Raw genomic sequence first — 24,193 nt, forward strand, 5'->3', positions numbered from 1 at the left:
ATCGTGTGGACAGGGCTTTAGTGATAGAATCCTGCAGTCCCATTACCAATTAAATTTGTGGTTAAAACAGCAAAATGAATCTACGGAAACAGCAAAGGTAGAATGCTGAAAAGTGAACAGCATTAGTAGGTGAAAGGACTCCACTGAACAAGCTGTATTGATGGGATAACTATACCACATTGAGCAGAGGTGATTCAGCTCCCTTATCTTTTTCCTTCATAAATTCTCTTGTGGATTTCCTGTGATTTTTCATTGCGCTCAAAACTAAACCTTTTGTTACATTTTGTCCTTTCATAGTGATAAACATACTTCCGTTAGCCTAATAATCATGTTACATTTTTTAACGTATGATCTTTAAAATGCTTCAGATAATGCCTGAAAACACCAACAAAATAGGTTGGTTAGCATGGTAAACTTCATTATACACCACATAAGATACAGGATGGGGAATCATTTATCAGTATTCAATGCTCCAATTTAGAACACTTAACTCAAATATCAAGGTAAAAAATACAATAATTTTTCACTTCACAGTATTTATTTTAGTTGGTTTTTCTAGCCAACCTGCGATCACGTTCCTCTGCAATGCTCAACTTGATGCCTTTACCACGGGGCAGGGAAATGTAGGCCTTGGTACCCTTACCAATAACAAACACATTGTTCAGCCTGTAAAAGAAACAAAACAATGACTCAATAAAGAAATAACCAATCTGCAGTTTACTTCAAAATCTAGAACTAAAATTACCTTTAAATTCCTTTTACGATGCATAGAAATTAACTTTAATTTTTAGATTGTTTTAAAACTTACACAAAATCATATCTAATATTCTTTACATATGTAAGTAGGATGTTTGAACCAAGACCCCTCTAGGAAAAGGCTGAATAAAACAATAACATCAGTCTACTACCTTATTCTACCGAGCTCGTTTAGGAGGAATTCTATATAAACGCCTCACGTGCATTACTCGGGACTAAGTAAACAATTCCAAAAAATTCCTTATAAATCTAATTTTATTTTTCAAATGAACTGACCTAGAATTCATTAACTAAAACTTCAATTATATTTTCTGCACAAAATCATATCTAATATTCTCTTCACATGTGAGTAGGATGTTCTAACCAAGACCCTTCTAGGAAAACGGTTGAATAAAAGAATAACATCAGTCTACTACCTTATTCTACCGAGCTCGTTTAGGAGGAATTCTATATAAACGCCTCACGTGCATTACTCGGGACTAAGTAAACAATTCCTAAAATTCCTTATAAATCTATTTTTTTCAAATGAACTGACCTAGAATTCTATATTTCCTAAATTCAATATAAGGAAACTACAAGCATTAAGTACAGTGAAGACCTTGAGACACTTCTAGTTTGTGATTTGCAGCAACATTTAGTAATGTCTATAATTTGTAGATTCAGGACAATGACCAAGCACTGGGACCAAGAAGGCCATTCAGCACCATCATGACAAGGATATTAAAGAAGTCCTTTATCCAAATTATAAAATAAATTACATTAATAACTTTGTTCATATGAAGAAACTTTTCTTGTATCGATAACTGCCTTGACACTACTGGGGATGCAAGAGAGTTGAAACAAATTTCCCCAGAAGCCAAAATACGACAGGCTTAAATTTTGCAAGTTTCTTCCCAAGGACAAATATACCATTTTTTTTTTTAATGCAGTAACATTCCTAAACTTGGTTATTGTTAGTTATTCTGCATGGGTAAATCTACAGACTTTACTGCAATCCCATTTGAATACTTGTGCCATTCAGTATTTATAAGAAAGGTACCTTCCCCAGTGCCTTATATCATTGGCCAACTAATACTTTATTATGGATACTCGAGTCTGATAAAAACTTTTCGCTTTCATATTTGCTAGGAATGCACGATCTTGGACTACCTGCTCCTCAAGAGCAAAACCTTAGTTATTACTAAAACTTAAAAAAAAATTCATTCCTAGTTAGAATCAAGTGTCTTTCCTATCAATTAAAGACGAGATCTAAGTAAAATTAAATCGTTGGTTTAATGCAACTTGATTCTTATAAAAGTAAATGATCCTGATTTCATAAAAAATTGACAGGTGTATATAAAATATTTACACACTAGAAATTTTTAAACCAGCAAAAGATAATTTATACATATATCACTTGAATTAGTACACATAATTCTCAGGCATTCACCTAAGTTTTATTACTTAGTGAAAAAAATATGACAATTCTATTTCTAAACTATATCTTATGTTCAACATATATGTAAGTAGGATGTTCTAGCCAAACCCCTCAAGGAAAAGGCTGAAATTAACAACATTTGTCTACAACATTATTCTACCGAGCTCGTTTAGGAGGAATTCTATATAAACGCCTCACGTGCATTACTCGGGGGCAAATAAACATTTCGAAATTTCCTGCTGAGATGATGCTTAAAAGTAACACCAAAACAAAACACACTGACCTAGAATCTATTAACTAAAACAATATATACATTTTAATTTCAATCTAAGGAAACTAAATTCAACTTCAAAAATATTTTCCTTCATAAACATTATAACAATTCCTTCCTATCAAGTAAAATTATGCAAATGAAATATCATGTATAGAAAACACTGTGCTTAATTCACAGATGATGCTTAGCAAATATTTATGGTTCGCACAACAATTATAACATCCTTCCCCTGAAAAGGCTTATCAATTTATGGTGCATAAAAATACTAATACCATTCAATTTGATTTTAGTTATAAAACTTGCACAGAATATCTTATATAGCACATATATGTAAGTACTGTAGAGAGTTCTATCCATAACCCATGTATAGGAAAAGGCTGAAATTAATAACATCAGTATACAGTACTACCTTGTTCTACCGAGCTCGTTTAGGAGGAATTCTAAATAAACGCCTTGCGTGCATTACTCGGGACCAAATAAACAAAACAAATTTCGAAATTTCCTGACAAGTTTCTCAAAGAAAAACTAAACAAAATGCACTGACCAAGAATTCATCAAGTGAACGTAAACTATGCCTTTTTATTTCAATCTAGGAAAACTACAAGCCTTAAATACTGTACATACTTTTGAGACTTCTTTAATCAATTGTAGTACGTGGAGCAAACCTTTGTAAAATCTATGATTTCTTTCAAAAGTGTACGGTCCTGATTTCTCAGAAGACACAGACAGGTTCATATAAAATATTTACACGGTTATAATCTAAAATCAAGCATACCCATACAACACCCTAACTACTGTATTATAAATAAGACATTCATTAAAAGTTTTTGCATTTGTGATGCATGAAATTTAGACCTTTCAAATTGATATTGTTTTGAAGCTTGCAAAATCTAATGTTATATATATTTCAATTTCAATCTAAGGAAACTAAAATTTGAAATTTTTTTCCTTCATAAACACTTGATCGACATTATTTCCCATCAAATAAATCTTACAGCTGGTTTAATGTTTAGGGCAAGTGAAATATTCTGTAAAGCAAATACCTGGCTAATTTCACATTAAGACACTTGGCAACTGACTACCTTTCACACTGATTTTAGATAACTCCTAATGAAAGCTTTTCAGGAAGGACTTTCAATCTACAGTGTATTAAAATCAAACATTCAACTTGACATTTAAGTTTTTAAAACTTGAACAAAACCATATCTTATATTCCACATATATGTAAGTAGTATGTTCTAGCCAAAACCCCTCTATAAGAAAAGGCTGAAATTACCGACATGTGTCTACTACCTTCTTCTACCGAGCTCGTTTAGGAGGAATTCTATATAAACGCCTCGCGTGCATTACTCGGGACCAAATTCATACATTTGGTAATTTCCTGATAACCGTCGAAAAGAAAAGCCTGAATAAAATGCCGACTTAGATATCATTAACTAACCCATAAACTATTATCTTTCAATTTCACTAGTTATATTCTGAAACACTTAGGACAATTTCTTTAAATACAGTAACATTTGTATACTTGGCTAACACACAAATCTTAATGCAGTAACATTTGAATACTTGTACCGTAGTACTTATATTAAAGACAGCCTCAACAAAGTACACAATGCAGTACCGTACATTGACCTACCAATATATCATTATGGGTAAGTGATAAAAACACTTCTTTTGTCTATTTTCCAAAAGTGCAAAACTTATTACTACCATTACAAGCAGAGTAAAAATACAACTCTGGTTTATTGCACGTAGATTCTTCTAAAAGTATATGGTCCTGACTTCACAGAAGACACGGACAGGTGCATAAAGCAAATGATACTCAAACCATACACAACACCCTAATATAAATACTGTACTATGACATTCACTAGAAAAAAAAAAAATATTTGTGGAGCACGAAAATTTGACAACTCAAGTTTAGTTTGGAAACTTGCACAAAATCTTATCTTCTATTAAAAAAATATGTAAGTAGTATGATCTAGCCATAACCATCTAGGAAAAGACAAATTAATAACATATCAGTCTACTGCCTTATTCTACCGAGCTCGTTTAGGAGGAATTCTATATAAATTCCTCGCGTGCATTACTCGGGACTAAATTCATCGAAACTTCCTGGTAACTTTCACAAAGAAAAACCTCAAAAATTCAATGACGTAAAATTCCTTAAAACTTGAAATGTATCTTTCAATTTGAAACCAAAGGAACTACAAGCCTTTAAATACCTTAGAGAATTCTTTAATTGAAATACAGTATGTAAAGCAACAATTAGAAAAGAATATGATCTTTCGCAACATTTAGTAGTCTTGGAATTTACCCCCATTTCCAATGTCGTCATTAGTGGCTCACTTCTCACTAGTGTCCATTAAAGAAGGTTATTGAAAGGAAGCATATTGGAATGCCCACTAATACAAGACTGGATTGGAGTTATACATTGAAGTCAATGACCAGGCACTGATAACAGTGGACATTCAGCAGTATTATGACATATATACCTCTGTTGATCCGGGCCGTGACAAAAAGTCAGGCTCATGACTATGCCAATGAGCAATGATGTCATGTACCAACCTACTCGCTGTATGTTGATGTTTCAGAGTAACTAACAAAGGATGAAGATAGAATTTTCTATTAAGAGGTTATAGTCATGTTAACACACAAGAAGAAAGTTTATCATTATCGGACCCACAGAGGGTTAAAGAAATCAGTTCATTAACAGCATGATTATTTTTGAAGTTTCTTATCAACGGTAAATAGGCCTTTCTTTCAATGTAGTAACATTCCTATACTTAGTTTTTGTTTGTCAGGCTGCATCTGTAACCCTACAAATTATAATGGTTACATTTGAATACTCTAATATATAGCACCTATAACAAGGGCAGCATCAGGCCTACCAATGTTTCATAACGGACATCAGACTGGATAAAAACATTTCTTTGACATAATAGCTAGTAATGCATGACCTTAGACCACCTGTTCCACAAGTGCAACACCATATTTATTACTATCATAAATAGCAAAGCTCTATTCCTAGTTAGAAATGCAGACAGCAACAATCTTCTATCAAAACAAATAACTGGTTTAGTATGAGTTGATTATTCTAAAAGTATACTGTCCTGATTTCACGGAAGACATTGAAAGGTGTGCATTAAATAATATCTAGTTAATAAAATTCAAAATCTAGCAAATGACACAACCCTAATTAGTATAAATCCTTTTAGACATTTTTTAAAAGGTTTAGTATTTGTACTGTAGTGCATGAAAATTAGTTTTGAAACTTACCCCAAACTGTATCTTATATCAAATAAATTTGTAAGTAGAACATTGTAGCCAAGACCCTTCAGGAAAAAGGCTAACTGTAACTATCATCATTCTACTACATTATTCTACCGAGCTCGTTTAGGAGGAATTCTATAAAAACGCCTCGCGTGCATTACTCGGGACCAAATTAATAAAATTTCAAGAAAACAGTTTACTAGGGGGAAAAATCTTACCTAGTAGCAAAGGTGTGACCAACGGAGTCCTTAACATGGACTACATCAAAGCTACCAGCGTGTCGTTCACGAGATACAATTGTTCCAACACGACCCAAGTTACGGCCTCCAGTGATCATGCACAAGTTACCTGTGGAAAAGTTGAAAATTTTAAAATTGCAAATTTTTAGAAAAACATTTACTAGATTCAGGATTTTAACATCAACAGTAATACAAAACCTCAGTATTACATTTGAAAAAAAAAATTCTAGTCAAAGTAATTTAAGATGTCAATAAAAAATGGATTCACTCTAAGGTGTACAAAAGGTCTTTGTCTTACCAGATTCAAATTTGATGAAATCCTTCATCTTCTTGGTCTCCAAGTCAAACAAGATGGAGTCATTGACCTTCACGAGGGGGTCAGGGTAGCGCAGTGTGCGACCGTCAGAGGTTACAATGAAGGGAACACCCTTTGGTCCAACAGACACTTTCTTCACCTTGCAGAGCTTGTACTGAAAGATGAAGATTTACAATTAAAAAAACAAGTAGTATGTAAAAAGGTATCAACATACAAAACTGTAGAATGAGCAACACCCGTAGAGCAATGAATTGTAACAAATTGCATAAAGTAATGCTCAAGAATTTTGACACTTTCCTGTGCATCTGCACTCGATTTAGAAAGGCTGAACATTTACAAATTCATTGGATTAATGATTTAGGCTATAAAAAAGATAAAGCAAACGCAGTAAGTGGTTGCGCGAATGCTACAATGACGACAGGTCAGGCTTTTATATTCTAGACAAACCCTATAGAACTTGCCTTGTTGATGTACCGATTACTGTTTGGAGAAGTTTCTATTGTTATTACCAACTTCTCATATATAAGAACTCAGCAGGCTTAAAATTGCATCCATTTACAGAAAAAGATGTTTGCTTAAGATTGTAACTTAAATGGTAACTTACACTAACTAACTATTAACCTCTATATTACACAACCCAAACTAATTTTCAAACTACTACTGTATCTAATGACTATGCTCTTTCGAAATCCATATAATTGTAAACAAGGTGCACAAGGTTAAGCTTTTTTTTCTAGACAAACCCTATAGAACTTGCCTTGTTGATATACCGATTACTCTGAAGAAGTTTCTATTACTGTTAACAACTTCTCATATATAAGGGCTCGGCAAACACTTAAAATTTAGAGCTCCTTGGATTATCACCAAAAAACCAAGACACTGAGGTCACGCAAGTGATCATGATAGAATTGACAACAAAAGACTAGATTTTTTACGTACTTAGAGTACTATATATTTACGTATGTGTTTATTGATTACATAGTGAAATTACAAATGCCTATTGTAAAACTGGTAAGGATTGATTGGGAATTTAGTAGTCTATAGAGATTGAGTTGATTACAGTAAGGGAATTTGGTAGTCTATACAGATTGACAAGTTGATTATAGTGAAACTTTTCATTTCATTCAGGATTGCCCAACCTTACATGTGAAGAGGGCTCTTCCAACCTTGCCTATCACCATCCCCTAGGGATCTATTAGCGAAAACATAAAAGGAATTACATAATTTAATTCAATTACATAATTGAAACAGGTTTGGAATCAGGCTAACCAATTGGAGGTACAGTAATTGTTGATTGATACCTTCGTCTAGGGTTAACAGAATCTGAACATTGATGAGCAAAGCTAAAGGCTGCTCAAGCTACACCATTGAAATATAGAGGTTTAACCTAAAGCTTGGGGAAATTCTGCCAATACAATATGAAAAGAGGACTCAAACTGAAGAAATGGAGTGGCCACAGCTAGAGAGTGAAGAGGAACTAAAAATGTCAAGTTCGTACTGACTATGGTCCAAAGGATCAAATAGTTAAGATCTTCCCCAATATTTTAGTATAATTTCAAAGACTACCCATCAAAATACACCTAAGTCACAAAAACCCCATTAATACAACTACACCTGAATCCCACCAAAGTGAACACTAAAAGCCCAGAAAGTTATTGGTCTGTTTAAATGCTAATCTTCTTCCAACATTAAATATTACATTCATGTTCTATATGTATGTGTTATCAAAAACCGCTACCTTAAAGGGCAAGTAAATGTAACAAGATGAATAAGGTAATACACAATCCTTAACAAACCCAATAAGTCTTGCTAGGTTAATATACCGAGCACTGCTTAGAGAAGTTTTTGATTCTACTTCTCTTGCATCAGTGCTCGGCATGACAACACAAGTTAACTGCTTCTTAATCTGGAACTTTGATACACTATACAGGTGGCACTCCGATGTTTGATTTGACATTTTAATCGACATCGTTTCAGAATTCGATTTAAAAATTTGGACAAAAAGGAAAAGCACACTGCAATCTCGGAGGCCACTCAGGAACCATGTACAAATGGGGGAAAACCCCACCCTGTTGTTCTATCAGAGGTTGGACACCAAGATGACAGAGAGGAAGCTGGAACAAAGGTATAATAGAAGGCCAGAAAGTGATGGCAACCTGATGGCACTACTCACCTTGAATATTCTAATTTATCATTCCCAAAATAAAGGATACCACTTCCCTGACTTCTCACACTGAAAATCCTTTCTCTTTTTCTCTCAATATCTTAACCTTGACAATTTTATTTTGCTTGTACATTACAGCGATATTCCCTTAATAATACTCTTCAAATGTTTACGGTACCTTGTCTTTTAAAAGTATTGTATAATCCATCGGTAAAATTAATTTGGATATGTAGAAGTTAGTTCATATTGCTAAGCACTGGGGCCAGTGAAACTATTCAGCAACAAATTGCACCTGAGGAGAAACCAATTGCACAACCAGGTTACAAGTTGAATGCTTTTGAACCAGAATATGGAAGGGAAAAGTAAACAGAGGCAAAGTTGAAGACTAAAATGTAGGTGCTAGATAGTGTGTGCTGAGAACTGACAGCACCGTATTACACCTTCAAGAGGCAGTTTTACTTCATGCCCAGGTGAAATACAAAGTGGATACTCACTGTTATGTACGACGCAGCTTCCCCGTCACCCTCCCGAAGACTACCCATAACCCTTACAATTTCAGAAGATGAGATTCAGCAATGCTTTAAACATACCTTTATTAGAAGACAAGTTAATGTGTAGGAACAAATGCATTGTACTGTATACGAAAAATATTAACCATAATTTCCTCCCGTATTCTGTGTATCTGAACTAGAGACTACAAATACATCCCAACCAATTTGGTCATTTTCAATATTAGCTAACAAGCACACCCTGTCACTAAGGACTTTTATGACATTAAAAAATATAAAAACCAAACTAAATTACTCACCACTTTCTACACCCAATATATATTTCAGAAAATTAACTGTACCAAGATGCATAAGGCAAGTCAAATTCATGACAAACCCAATAAGTCTTGCTTTGATGATATACCGAGCACTGTAATGAGAAGTTTCCTTTAATTCCACTTCTCTTGTATTTGTACTCGGCATGAAAACTTGAAAAAAGTTTCCTTAACTAAGAATTAAAGGCCTCCAACTGACACATGTGGTTATGAAAGGACTGAGTTTATACACTGATATGTGTTGGGTTTTGATAACTAAATTGATGGCACTCGTATGCTCAATTTCATTGTAAAGAATTTTGGTTCCTTAGTATATTATCAAGTGTTTGACTATTCTGCATTGAGGTAGAACATGGAGGATAGAAAGATCAAAGGGTACTGCAATTGAATATAATTTAGTGCACTCTTTGGGGCATTGTTTCTAAGCATAAATCAAATTTTATGAACATTGCAAACCAGATACGTACCTTTGCTTCCTCGTCAGTGATGCGGTGAGGGATGAATCTGCCTTTTACATCATAGAGAATACGGAAGTGTTCCCCAGTCTTCTTGATGGTTACAACATCTGTAAGAATTGTATAAAATAAAAACATTGCCTTATGTAACATCTTTACCCTATGGTAAAGATTAATCAATATTTAGTCAAAACGAAATCATTTACATTTTTTCAAACTGTTCCAAATTGTTCAACTTACCCATGAAGCCTGTTGGGTAGTTTCTATCTGTGCGAATCTTTCCATCAACGCGGATAAGTCTTTGCATGGTGATCTTGGTTACTTCAGTATTTGTCACAGCATACTTCAAACGATTCCTAAGGAGAAGCACCATGGGCAGGCACTCACGCAACTTGTGAGGCCCAGTGGATGGCCTTGGTGCAAACACACCACCTAACTTGTCCAACATCCATGCCTTGGGGGCTGTAAGCCTCTTCAGATGCTTTTTAGGACCACGCTGGAATAAAGAACAAAATTAAAAACAAGTCTTGGGGTAATTCAAGAGGGATGCCACACACACACACACAACCTAATCAATTATACCCAAAACCCTTGTCTTGCAATAACTAGGACCAGCCACTTAATTCTGTCCAACATTATTGGAGCTCTCATAGAATTTTACTCATCTGCTTCTCATCTTACATAACGAAATATACCTAATCCCTAATACTTAAATTGCATGACAATGGACTCATTCCACGGCATCCGTCATTTACATAGCAAGTTTGATACTTTCTCACTAAAAGGAATTTTCCTACAAGGCTGCTGATGTTTCTCCTTCACTCAGAACAAACAGTACTAGTAAAAATTGTAAACAGCTCCAAAAACCAGGGTCCTATAATACTAACTGTTTCTACTCGTTGCGTTAGATACGAATATATATGTCAGACTGAATTACGTGCTGTATGCAAACAGCTATGCGTTCTCGCACTTCTTAACCACATAACACGGTGCCTATAATGATAGGAGCATCACGAGTTGAAACTCGTAATTATCCATTGGTGGTTGTAGAAAAATATTACCAGGATAAAAATTAAAAAATTTCTCAAGTATGTTTCATAACACGAAATTGATACTCAAATGTACTCAATTTTGTGACATTGAATAAAAAACAGCCTTAGAACATGTTACAAATCAGTGGAAATAAGCAAGGAACAATCTAGCTTTTTATTTAATAAATTCGCATACTAGTTGGAAGTCTAGCGATTCGTGGAGCCTACGGCAAGATAGTCAACAGGAAATAACACTGCGTTAACATTACTCAGTCTGTCATGTTGGGAAGTAATATTTAGTTGAATAACCATTTGCCATTTCAATTTAATTTACGGTTTTCTTGGTCAGGTGTTAAAGTCCATACCACCAAAGGCCTCAAGAGGGTAAAACACTTAAGTTCAACATTGACCATTCTTACGAAGTTGAATAAAATTGATTAAACTGCTAATTGTGATTTTAGAAATGATATAACAGCATACAGTCAATCATAACACCTGTACAATATATGGGATAAGGGTTTTCCAATTAATTTACTATGAACAATTCCATTTAGACTTGATAAAATTCATTACTTTAGTTTTCCTTATTACAACCAAGCAGATTTTTCACAGGTGTGTCTAATCTGAACATATAGGTTAGACTACAATAGGGGAAAAATATATTCATGGAAAAGTTAAATAATGTGCAACCATGCCACACAGGGCTGGCATTTATAAGAAACAGATCATAAACCATCTCTAAGAATGCTAATCTTTCTGTGATAAGCATCTGGTAGGTAATAATATAACACTAAGCTAACGCATTGGGTGGCTTATGAACAAAAACACCATAGAAAATGTAAATTGTTGGACTGCCGGGTACTGTGTTAGAATTAGGATTAGGTATTAAACTTTGGAATACTCTGCCCGCTTATCTAAAGGCACTGCTTAGCGTTCGGTCTTTTAAGAAATCATATACAAATCTCCTGTTATCTGGGTATTAAGCTTTATTAATAAATATTTATACTTGCCTACCTAACCACAACGCAAGTATGTTTCATTGTTTAGAATATTTTTTTATTTGTAAAACTAGTTCTTTTACTGAGTTTTTTGCTTAATATCTACAATTTTTTCAATGTATATACCATTAGCTTTCATATACCATCTTTCCTTATCATATAAATATGCATTTCCATTTGTTTTTAGGCTAAGATTCTCATTTATATGTATCTATTTGTATACATATGATTATGTATATGTATGCGTACATTTTGTATATCTATATCCATATTTACTTTATTTTTTATTTTTACTTAATTGATGATATTATTTTGTTGTATTATTGCCCGAAGAGCTCTGCTCCACATGGGCTTGGACTGAGTTTTTTTTTTCTTTTTGTAAATCTTTGAATGTAAATATTTTTTGTCCAATAAACATTAAACATTAAACATTAGAATTAAAACTACGACGAGACTTTGTATATCAGCGGACAGTTCCCTCTGCTTGCATAGAAAATGGTAATTTTCTTCCCATTTTCTAGTTGTTTGTAAGACTTGGCCACTGAACTACAAATCTTGAAGGTTTTTCTGCTAAAACCTCTACACAAGACTACCTAAAAAAAACTTTCGCACCTCACCTATCCTACAAGCAGTGTCCTTACCTATTAGCCTAACGGATGGGGGGGGGGGGGGGGGGACTACCATATTCTTAGCTGGACAGCCCAGCTGTCATCATACATACAGGTGGCTAAAATAAACCTGACCTAGCAAGAGGCAACCCATCCAAACTAATGGAGTGGCTGGGTGAGAGCAGCCTGCAAATTGAGCAATCTGTTCTTCCCACCCAAACCAAACACCTATTATTGCAGCAATAGTACGAAACTTACAATATAAAGTGCACCCACCCCACATATCTTTTATCTACTCCACTGTTTAATGACATTTCTCTAATATCGTCTAACATAATCGAGGACTAAAGTATATTCAATTGGTTACATTTATGCACTTTATCCAGGTGGCACTGTTACTAATATATATATATAAATATATACCAATATAAATTAAGGTGTGTATGCATAATAACGGCAGTCGAAATATACGGCTGTGTAAGGTGGGGGAGCAGAAGGCAGAAGCCCCTCCGTTAGATAAATAGGTAAGAACAATGCTTATAGATTAGGTAAGGCAGAGGAAGTTTAGGTTAGTTGGGTTTATCTTTATACATGGTGAGGGGACTGGGGGTATATGTATGATAGCAGCCACCTGTGTATGATGAGGGCTGACTAAGAATACGGCTGTGTAAAAGGGGGGGGTCAAAAGGGGCGTTAGGCCTCCCCTTTAGTTAGGTAGGTAGGGACACGGCTTGTGGGTTAGGTTAGTTGGTGTCCCTTTTTTTTTATGCACGCTGGAAGGACTGGCCGCCGATATACAAAGGCTAATATATGCCTATCTACAACTATGTAGTCACCATAGACCATCATACGGAGCCCTTGTAGTTTGTTGGGACATGCATGGTATCAACAGGAAGTAACCAACAACAAAACCGCCCCTGAAGCCGCGTCCTTACCTTCCTTATACCTATCGGGGGAGATAACACTCCCCAGCCGACCAACCCCCAAAACTGTCGCTATCATAAAAACACCACAAACCCAATTAACCTAGTAATTCCCAGGTCACAACCCCTAGCCGGTGTGACGGTCTGAACGATCCCCCGGTCTCAGAATTCTCCTTGGCATTGTATAATGGTTCTTTTCCGCCATTAGCTGGCTTCGGTATCATGAAAATAAAACATCAAACTCGTATGTACTGGCAAGCGGTAATGTTGAGCTGCGCACGCTAACATTACAGGAAAATAAAACAACCTCATATGCACTGGAAAACGGTAATATTCGCGCATGCGCAGATTATCAAGGAGAATTTTGAGACCGGGGGGTCGTTCAGACCGTCACACCGGGGCAAGCCCCGAACCCACTTCATAGGTCCCTCATACACAAAATAAAAAATTATTTGACAAGTAATAAGAAAGACATCGCCTATCCCAACAAACTACATTCTACCCTATATTGGAAATATTTTACTCCCCTTTTTCTAGTTGAGTAGACCGTATTCACTGCTGTTTCAGTATAAACACAAATCTATTGGGGGTATTATACATTGGCCGTAGGAAAAAAACTGCTAAAAATTATTAACTAAAATACATGTACATAGCATCTGTAACAAGAGGCTTTTGATGCAAATAAACCCATATTTAAGACTATTAAACCCAGTAGTGGGAGGGTAATATAAAGTTGACTACAATTGGGTATTAGTTATATGAACGGCAGTTTAATATACGATATATTTATACAAGGCAGGAAATATTAGTCCGGCTTAATATCGAAATTTTGTTATAACAAAGGACAAGATCATCTGTAGTAGATTATGGTTAGCTTAAGAAATTGTAGAAAAACTTAAGCGTATGACGAAGTATTACTTTAGACTATAAACATTCTAAATAAACTATCAAAATAGTTTACACCAGCATGGCCTATATATCGAAAGCTGGGCCATGAAATGATACCGGCCCAAAATAAATGTACTTCTTACAACAGGGTGGTACCTAATAAATTAACACTTGGCTTGAATACTTGCAATACAATTTAACAATGGCTTAAATACTAGCAATATAATTTAACCAGAAATTTCCCTACCATTATTTAAGGGTTTTAACCAAATTCGAACAGATTTACTTATTTCTTACAGTACACGATACTGGAGGACAAAAAGTAAACAAAACATATCGCTATTTATCTATCACATCTGGCTGTTTTCCCTAAATTCATGGCACTGATATTATAAAATTATTATTTTTCATCGAAAATAGAATAGAATGAACACATTTATTTAATATAACAAGTAAATTTAGTCGAAATTTCGTATCCCAGGTATACTTACAGCCATGGTTAAGGTTGTGGTGGTTGAGAAGAGAAGACAAACGACGAACGGAATGCGAACCTTTCGAGATCGGGATGTACACTGAACGTCAAAGCCTCTATGACGGCTCCTTCCTTGGTCAGCTATTATTATAATTTTTATTACTAGCCAAGCTACAACCCTAGTTGGAAAACCAAGATGCTATAAGCCCAATGGCTTCAAAAGAGAAAAGTAGCCCAGTGAGGAAAAGAAATAAAAAAATAGATAAGTGATGAGAACAAATTAACAATAAATCACTCTAAAAACAGTAACACAAAACAGATATGCCATATATAAACTATTAACAAGGTCAAAACAGATATATCATATATAAACTATCAACAACGTCAAAACAGATATGTCATATATAGACTAATAACAACGTCAAAAACAGATATGTCCTATGTAAACTATAAAAAGACTCATGTCAGCCTAGTCAACATAAAAACATTTGCTGCAACTGTTTTATAGCTTTTCCCGCTAAAATTACTTTCCATTGATTTCTCGTTTCTAAATAATATTTACGTTCTTTACTGTTTGATCTCATTATTTTTAAATAGAAATCCATATCCTATTAATTTTTCATATCAATAATTCGTTTGAAATAGTTTTATCTCATATATCTCTTTGTTGTACTTTTACTTTAAATGCTACTTTTCAGGCCCTATACTGCAGGGGACCTTACTATCTACGGGACCTTTAGTAATTCATTTTATCGTATATATTCCTAGGCATTCAGCATTTCACGCCGCATAATATTCGTTTATTGTTAAATCCACAATCTCGAAACACATAGAAAACATTCACCACTTAATAGACTGCATGTTTTATCTATTCTAGTATGTATTCCATTATGCATCCCTTGAAAACCTTTACTGTTTCTCTAATCATAAATTTTACGATCGATATGTTTTAATAACAAAGCTTCTGAATTGTATTATCTGTTTTCTCTCTATGAAATATTATATTTAATATTCATACTTAAATTCACGATGCAAACGCAGAATCCTCTTCCTAATTTTTATTACTTTTCGTATAGGTTAATTTACTTCCTTATTTCCTATCCTCACTGAACTATTTTCCCTGTTGAAGCCCTTGGGCTTTTGGCATTCTACTTTTCAAACTAGGGTTGTAGCTTAATAATAATAATAATAATAATAATAATAATAATAATAATAATAATAATAATAATAATAATAATAATACTTTTGATGCAGGAACCCGTGCTATCATGTCAGGTTAATCCACATCTTTTCTTCGAGGCAGTGTTGCCAACCGTAGGGACATGTCCCTAAACGTAGGGACATTTAACTAATTTTTCTTGCCGTAGGGACGTAGGGACGCCCTTGCAAAATTTCTGGAAACGTAGGGACTTTTAAAATTTTTATTAAAATATATATTTTCGGCTAACTGCCCTTTACCTTCAGTGCTACACCACTATAAAATCTATATGATAAATTACCATACCCACTTTTTTAAATCTCATTTTCCGATACTGCAAACGTTCAGAATGAACATGTCTTGCACATGTAAATAATAACCGTTACCAGGTAGTATGTAGTCTGGATGTGTCACTGACAGTGTGGTGGTGGTAGTACGCTCATGTAAGACCTGCACAAGGTTATTGTGAAGACGGTTTTCTAGCTTATAACTAATTGACTGACTGAATACTCTTAGATCATGGATAAGGCTGGACCGAGCACACCGAAGAAAGTAAAACAGAGGAGAGGAGAACTCCCGAAAAATGAAAAATCTCCTCCTAGAAAGCAGCGATTTAGACAAGAATGGTTACAGGTATGGTTATGAAAGACTGTGTGTTATTTACAATTCAACAAAACATTAAAATGGCTAGGTGAGACTGTATGATAGGTTAGATCAAGTCATCGAGATGATTTCGAATAGGCCTATTGGAGTTTTGTAAGGGAGCAATGAATGGTCACAAGGTGTGGCAATAGTCCATTCATTTATGATCATACAAGAAGCATGATAAACTAGACATAAGTTAGAGCAGGTAGGTATACGTAGGCTCTTTGGTTAGGCCTAACTTACAAAGATCTATTGATTTCTGTTACTAGGCTATTTGCACTAGGCATTAATTGTTTTCATGGGGAGGGGCACAGTAACCGAATTCAGTTTACTTTCCTTTTAGAAATAGACACACACACACACACACACGATATTTGAAGACCCCCCCCCCCTCACCCTGATAAGCCCATAGTTTGTGAAGGAATTAAGCAAAGTCTTACTCATTTATTTAAATTTTTCATTTACTCTTTTTCTTTCTGTATTTCGTAGGAATATAGAATTGTTCGTGCCGCTGACATATAAATGAGAAATAGTTCTATTTTCCTTGTATAAAAAGCCAATATCGAGTTTACATTATATTATCCATGATTCTATATGGCTCTGGTTTCAGAAAGATGAATTTCGTGGATGGTTAACTGAAGTCAAGGATGACCCTTTTCATGCCCTCTGCAAAGCGTGCAATAGTAAACTTGTAGCAGGACACAGTGAGTTGGTAAAACACAGTAACAGGGAATCGCACAAGAGATCAGTTAAAGTAATTGCACATCAACCATCTGCAGGTTCATTTTTTCAGAGAGGTAAATCTAGTAAAGGAACTGGAAGTACACAGGATGATATCAAGAAGCTAGAAATAATACTAAGTGGGGTATTTGCTGAACACAACATATCTATGAACACTATTGATCACTTAATTGATGCTTTAAAAATTGGTATACCTAACTGTGATGTCATCCAAGGTGTTTCTTTGCACAGAACAAAATGCTCTTACATTATTAAAAATGTTATTGCAAAAGCCGACAAGAAAAAATTGATTGAGACTCTAAAAGAGAAAAAGTTCTCCATTTTAGTAGATGAAGGTACAGATATATCCAAAGTAAAGATTATTGCAGTGCTAGTTAGATATTTTGATGATGAGGGTAAAGGTCGAGTTGTCACACAGCTGTTAGAAGCAATTTCACACGATGCCAGAAATAGTGATGCCGAGACTCTTAGTAAAGTAGTGAAGTCATGTTTTGTAGAGAAAGGTATTCCCTTGACCAACATAATCGCCATGGCAGCAGACAATGCAAGTGTATTAGTAGGAAAAAACAACTCCCTTATGACCAAATTGCAAAGAGATGCAGATGAAAGCTTCTTTACTTTAAAATGTATATGTCATTCGCTCCATATAGTGGCTAGCAAAGCAACAAGTAATTTGCCGAGAAATATTGAAGATTTCGTTCGAAATATTGCTTCATATTTTAGTCACAGCTCAAAAAGGCAGGCAGAGCTAGCAGAATTGCAGGAATATCTTGCTGCCGAAAGACATAAGATGCTTAGACTTTCTGATACAAGATGGCTTGCAATGCAGCATTGCATTGAACGAATACTGAATCAGTGGGAAGTTTTAAAGCTCTTATTCTTTCAGGCCCAGATAGAAGATAAGGTTATTTCAGCAGAACTTATAATGAAAGAATTCAACAATCCATATACAAAAGCTTACCTGACATTTTTGAAGTATGTGCTTGGATATTTTAATCAACTAAATGCTCTTTTTCAAAGTAAAAACAATTTGATTGGTATCCTACAAGATGAGAGCTTAAGAATGACAAGACTTATTTGTAAGAACTTTATCAAACCCCAATATCTATCCGATTTGTCCAGAATTGATCCCAATAATGAAGAACAGCTTATTCCGCTTAGTCAAATAGAGTTAGGATACGAATGTGAGGCACTGCTTGCTACTACTAAGAATTTGGAAGGTAACAAGCATTTCAGACAAAGGTGCCTTTCCTTTTATCAAACAGCATTCATGGAACTTGTGAAACGGTTACCTCTCTTTGATCCTCTGTACTCAGAAATGAAATTTGTAATCTCCAAGGTAGCATTAGATATCGAGGTCAGGAAAAAATTGCCAAATTTGGAGACTTTAGCCAAAAAGTATGAGCATCTTGTAGGCTCTGTTAATGAAATTCAAAAAGAGTGGAATGATTTGCCTATATATTTCAATTCAGATGAGTGTGAAATGCTAAAAAAGAAAAACAATGAAGAATTTTGGGTGTATCTCTCTCAATTAAAAAATTATTCAGATGAATTTGTTTTCAAGAATTTGGCATTTCTGGCTAAACTTGTTTTAACATTGCCTCACTCGAATGCTGAAACAGAACGAATATTTTCGATGATGGGTGATGCTAAAACAAAAAAGAGAAATAAGATGGGACCTGAACTGTTAGACTCCATATTATTTATCAATTCAAACTTGAAATCAAAAGGTGAAAATTGTTTAAATCTAGCCAAGGGCATTAATGAAGATTACCTCAGTTTTCATAATGTACAAATGTATGATTTCAAACAGACTGAGAGTAGTTAACCATTGCATACATGTGAAGCAACAAAAATATTTTGAATTATTAATTTGAATTTGAAATAATAAAAAAGTGAAATTATTTTCATTTAGTATAGGTTATTGTAAGCCTACCAGCTTACATCATGCTATATTTTTCAGTATGATTCTATGGATATGAATCTTTGTTTATCAAGAAAATAAATTTTGTGTAATACCCATGTTTTCCTTTTATTGTAGTACATAACCTAGTGTATAGTTTGCGGGCCATTGGACTTCCTAATAAAAAAAAAATATGATCATAACACAATTGCTTAAAGATTTCATACCACTGTCGAGACATTGAACATTCAATCCCACAGAGGGACATTTGCTGCAGGAGTAGGGACACATAGGGACTTTTTGCTTCTGTTGTAGGGACATGACTGCCTGTAGGGTTGGCAACACTGCTTCGAGGCAAGAAGGTTCCAGGTTCCTCATTGCTCACTCCATAACACCATACATTTAGACGTGTTAGTGCAAAGTGCTGCCATCTACAGAAAGTTCATTATCATTATTTACCTTCTACATGGACAGCACCGGTTTGCTTACTTTTTTCTTTGAAGGCTGTTTTTCCGGTTCTGTACAGCAGGGTAAACCCTTTTCTCTACAGGACCTCATTCGAGAGCATGTATATTTCACATCCTGTATTGCTCATTTACTGTTAAATCGTCACTATCAAAGCATTTACAGAATTAGAAAGTCTTCAGTTGCATATTTTTTCTTTCTGACTTCCATAGCCTGTCTAATATATTAGACAACTTCTTTGGTTGGCGATTCTAATTTCCTTATTTCTACACTACTGCTTCTAAATATTCCCAATTCTCTACAGCTAACCAAATGCTTTGCTATATTATCTGCTTCTCTGCACAACTCACAAAGCTTACCGTGTCCTTTCCCGTTTCTACGATTTTCTCATAACGAGGAAAATTGGAAAACTAAAACCTAAAATAATGATATGCAATATATACAATGATGAAGATGAACTAGCAGAGGAATTGTAACCTGGACCATATTCAAAATGTAGAACAGAGGGTAACTCTGGTATTCAAGAAGAATGGTGCAGGTGGGACTACCCACTACTTGTTGAAATGTAAACCTGACGTTCGGAAGGCTATTCATGATAAGGGTAATAAAGTTATGCCGCGATGGGATTACTTAAAACATATGTGATATGTACCATGTGACCACCTGCTTCCACTATCAAAAGGAATAGAGAAAAGAAAAGAATATATCTATCAAATGTGGAAAAAAAGAGAGAAGAAATTAAAAGAATTAGAATAAAGAAGAAAACCAAGGAGGTGCCGATGGAAAGGCGAATCCCTCCGCCCAACAATAAGAACAAGAACAAGGTATGGACATTTTGAAAAAGATTGCAAATTCAAGACTGATGATGAAGTGCATAAGAAATGTTCAGGAAACCACGCCACATTGGAGAGTAACTTGCAACAGATATGTATCAACTGCATAAACTTGATCATCATATTATGTTATGGTAAAATCAAGAAACAACAAAGCTTATAATTTGGAAATGAAGAGATTGGCAGAAATTACAGACCATGAATAATTAGGATTTCATATATTGTGGCTATGTTGGTTATAAAACAATTCAAATTCGACTGTTGATAAATGGGAAATATTTCTTTTAAGAAGAAACTGACAACTTCCTTGTTCTTTAAGTGTTTCAATAATGTTGATTTGACAATAAGCACCATTTATGCAGTGTGATAGTTCAATATTATTGCTGGCCGGAGGGACTCGCCTTTTATTCGGCAAAACACACTTTAGTGTTTTGCCGAATAAAAGGCGATAAACAGAAGGTGCGGGTCCTGTAATGAATAGGGTTGCCCTGCGTGATAGGACCAGGAAAGCTGCTCTTAAAGTAAGTAAAGTGTCAAAGTCAATGCTGTCTTCATTAACTTGACAGCTTCCAAACATCTAGTTCTAGGGTGAGGCATAGCCTTTACAACGGCGCATCCAACGTTTATCTTCTTGTACTGTTTTGTCTTTTCTTCCACATTAGATTCAAAACTTCTTTTTTCTTTTCTATATTTGTTTCACTAAATGAAAATAATCCTACTATTTTCTTTAGGTCTTCGTCGTATGGTTGTTGTAGATCGAGTACTTCATTTCTTTCTTTTCTATATTCCTGGCAAAATAGCTAAAAATGTATCAAATCTTCCTCCTCATTTTCACAAAAATTACAGTTTACATTCCCTCCATTGTGTCTATTTACAGCTTCCAAACATCTGCGGACGGAATGTTCAGGCCTCACGGTCGAGCTGTAGACTCTGTAACGGCGCCTCTAGTGATCTTGTGATGTATTTAATATTGAGTTTTTTTATATTATTGTCTTTTTCTCACCATCCTGTATTATTTTCTTTCTTATTATATATATTTCTTTCGTAGAATAAAGATAATCCTATCTTCTTTAAATCTTCTTCATGCCAACGTATGCTGTATTAATTCACTGTAGACACATAATAGCTAGTACCGATATGAATTTCGTCATATATTAAATTTTTAATGGAAATAATTAAAACACTATCACCTAGAAAACTTAAATTTAGATTAAAAATTATGGTTATGTTATTAATGTCTTCCTGAAAGAAATGATCGACAGAAATAATCGAAATCTATGGATATAGAAATTTATTCAATATATTTCTATATATTGTTTGATTATATCATGATAGACAGGTAGTAGGATGGCCAGGGCACCACTCACCCGTTGAGATACTACTACTAGAAAGTTATTGGGTCCTGTAGACTGGCTAGATAGTACTACATTAAATATCCCTCTCTTTGGTTACGGGTCATTTTCCTTTGCTTGCACATACACCAAATAGCCTGGCATACTCTTCTAGGAGAAGAACACTCCAAAATCAAACCATTGTTCTCTAGTCTTGGATAGTGCCATAGCCTCTGTACCACGGTCTGCCACCGTCTTGGGGTAGAGTTTTCTTGCTTGAAGGTACACTGAGGCACACTATTCTATCTTATTTCTCTTCCTCTTGTTTTTTTTTATTTTTATAGTTTATATATGAAAGATCTAATTTAATGTTGTTACTGTTCTTGAAATATTTTATTTTAATTGTTCATTACTTCTCTTGTAGTTTACTTATTTCTTTGTTTCTTCCCCTCACTTGGCTATTTTTCCCTGTTGGAGCCCCTGGGCTTATAGCATCCTGCTTTTCCAACTAGGGTTATAGCTTGGCTAATAATAATAATAATAATAATAATAATAATAATAATAATAATGATAATAATAATAATAATTTTACCCGCGATTGTAGCAGGAGAAGTGCCGTTACACCTCATAATCTCTGTAAGCAGTCCTTGGTTAAATTTGAAAACACTTGGAAGAAGAAAATTTCAAAGGTAAATCTCTACTACTGCTGCGACTGAAGATAAAACAGAACATTCATTTTCATGCCCAAAATTAGTAAAGTTGAGAGAATAATATCTAATAATAATATGTGGCAAAATCCTGGCAGAGAGCTAGAGAGACAACGGCATACATAAGTCGGGTCAAGAATCTGATATAGAAAGAATTTAAAAGGCCACAATAGGTTACCAAAACTGATAATAAGGTAATTTATTATCCCAATTGATTTCAAGGTAGGATTAGATATAATTCTAACGGGCTTTTAATTTCGTTTGATGTTTATGGTCAAATAAAAATACTTAATTACAATACTAAGTAAACGCTATAGACTCTATACACCTATCTATTAATAGATAGAGTGCCAACTAGCTTATTTTGCGGAGTGGGCAGCCAGTAAGAAACTAGACTTTCTTTAGATTCCAAGGCTTTGCACCGACACTTTTCATATCGTGTCTACGATCATAGAGTTATGAAGTGAATGACCAGACTCCAGGCACCAAAATACTATTACTACTTCGTGCTGCTGCTGTTTCTAAATAGCATTTGTCATCAATCCTCTAGGTTTCTAGGTATCTCAACCGTGCTTATCCTAGAATTGATAAGCCTACAATCTTCATTAATGATAAACCTACACACTTTATGGGGTTGCATTCCATTGCTTTTAATAGGGATTAATTGTAATGTACTTTTCCGATTTTTCTTACTTACAGGAATAGTATTCTTTGAAGACATGTTGGAATTTGAGTAATGCCGGAAAATCGTACTTGCCCATTATGAATGATGGAGGTAAATGACAGGGGTATGCAGCATATATCACCAACATACCTTAAAGATGAGTATTTATAACGATTGCAGTTATTTTTTCTTATTATTTTCCTCAATTTGCTTTCAATATTTTTCGTAAGATTTGCCATAACATGTATCTAATGTAGCGGTTACTCTTCATCTACCTTGTGTATTTCAGTATTCCTGATGTCGAAATCAAAGAGGGCAGTTTCATCTATATATTGATTTTATATTTTCCTGTTTTTTTTTTTTTTGATAACTGATTAATAATCGGACACTAGATTCTTTATTACACTTGAGGTAACATTAATGCTTCTATATGGACACCATTTATCGACAAATCACATGTAAACATGGTAGGCCTAGTTGTATTAATACACGTGCTATGGACTGGGTGCTATTCATAGTCTATACAAATATTAAGATCTGTCCTTTTGGTATATATATATATATATATATATATATATATATATATATATATATATATATATATATATATATATATATATATATAAATATATATATATATATATATTTATATATATATATATATATATATATATATATATATATATATATATATATATATATATATATATATATATATATATACACACACACACAAGGATGTCTATTTGTTTAGATCCTTTATTCTAGAAAAGTTTAATTTACAATTTCTCTATAGATATGCCCACGTTAACGGAGAAAGTGTAACTGCATAGAAGGAAACATCTCATAAGATTACAAGAATTTTAGAGGATATTTATCGAGATGGAAATGTCCTATGCTATTTCATAATTTCGTCTGTGACCTAATGCACATAAAAAGTTACATATAATAGTATTTCATTTCACATGTTTTAACCATAGTAGCCCAATATTTGCCTATTAAAATATACATAGAACGCAATGAGAATTCTCTTTACAATTTGTCAAATTCATTACACTTGTTGATATAT

At 34.3% G+C, this 24,193-nt stretch overlaps 2 protein-coding genes across 2 annotated transcripts; one reads left to right on the forward strand and one right to left on the reverse strand.

Annotated features, from left to right (window-relative positions):
* Positions 1–519: 519 nt before the first annotated feature.
* Positions 520–14,766, reverse strand: RpS4 (ribosomal protein S4). Its single transcript, XM_068347259.1, has 6 exons — positions 14,657–14,766; positions 9,958–10,213; positions 9,730–9,827; positions 6,258–6,429; positions 5,939–6,068; positions 520–666 (listed from the first exon to the last, which is right to left on the reverse strand). The coding sequence occupies exons 1-6, from the start codon at positions 14,660–14,662 to the stop codon at positions 543–545; spliced, it is 786 nt and encodes a 261-aa protein (XP_068203360.1). The 5' UTR covers positions 14,663–14,766; the 3' UTR covers positions 520–542.
* Positions 14,767–16,354: 1,588 nt separating this feature from the next.
* Positions 16,355–19,049, forward strand: LOC137617688 (SCAN domain-containing protein 3-like). The gene is made up of 2 exons (XM_068347686.1): positions 16,355–16,468; positions 17,091–19,049. The coding sequence occupies exons 1-2, from the start codon at positions 16,355–16,357 to the stop codon at positions 19,047–19,049; spliced, it is 2,073 nt and encodes a 690-aa protein (XP_068203787.1).
* Positions 19,050–24,193: the final 5,144 nt, after the last annotated feature.

Source organism: Palaemon carinicauda, chromosome 23 (genome assembly GCF_036898095.1).
Source record: "Palaemon carinicauda isolate YSFRI2023 chromosome 23, ASM3689809v2, whole genome shotgun sequence".
In the NCBI taxonomy this organism is placed as follows: Eukaryota; Metazoa; Arthropoda; class Malacostraca; order Decapoda; family Palaemonidae; genus Palaemon; species Palaemon carinicauda.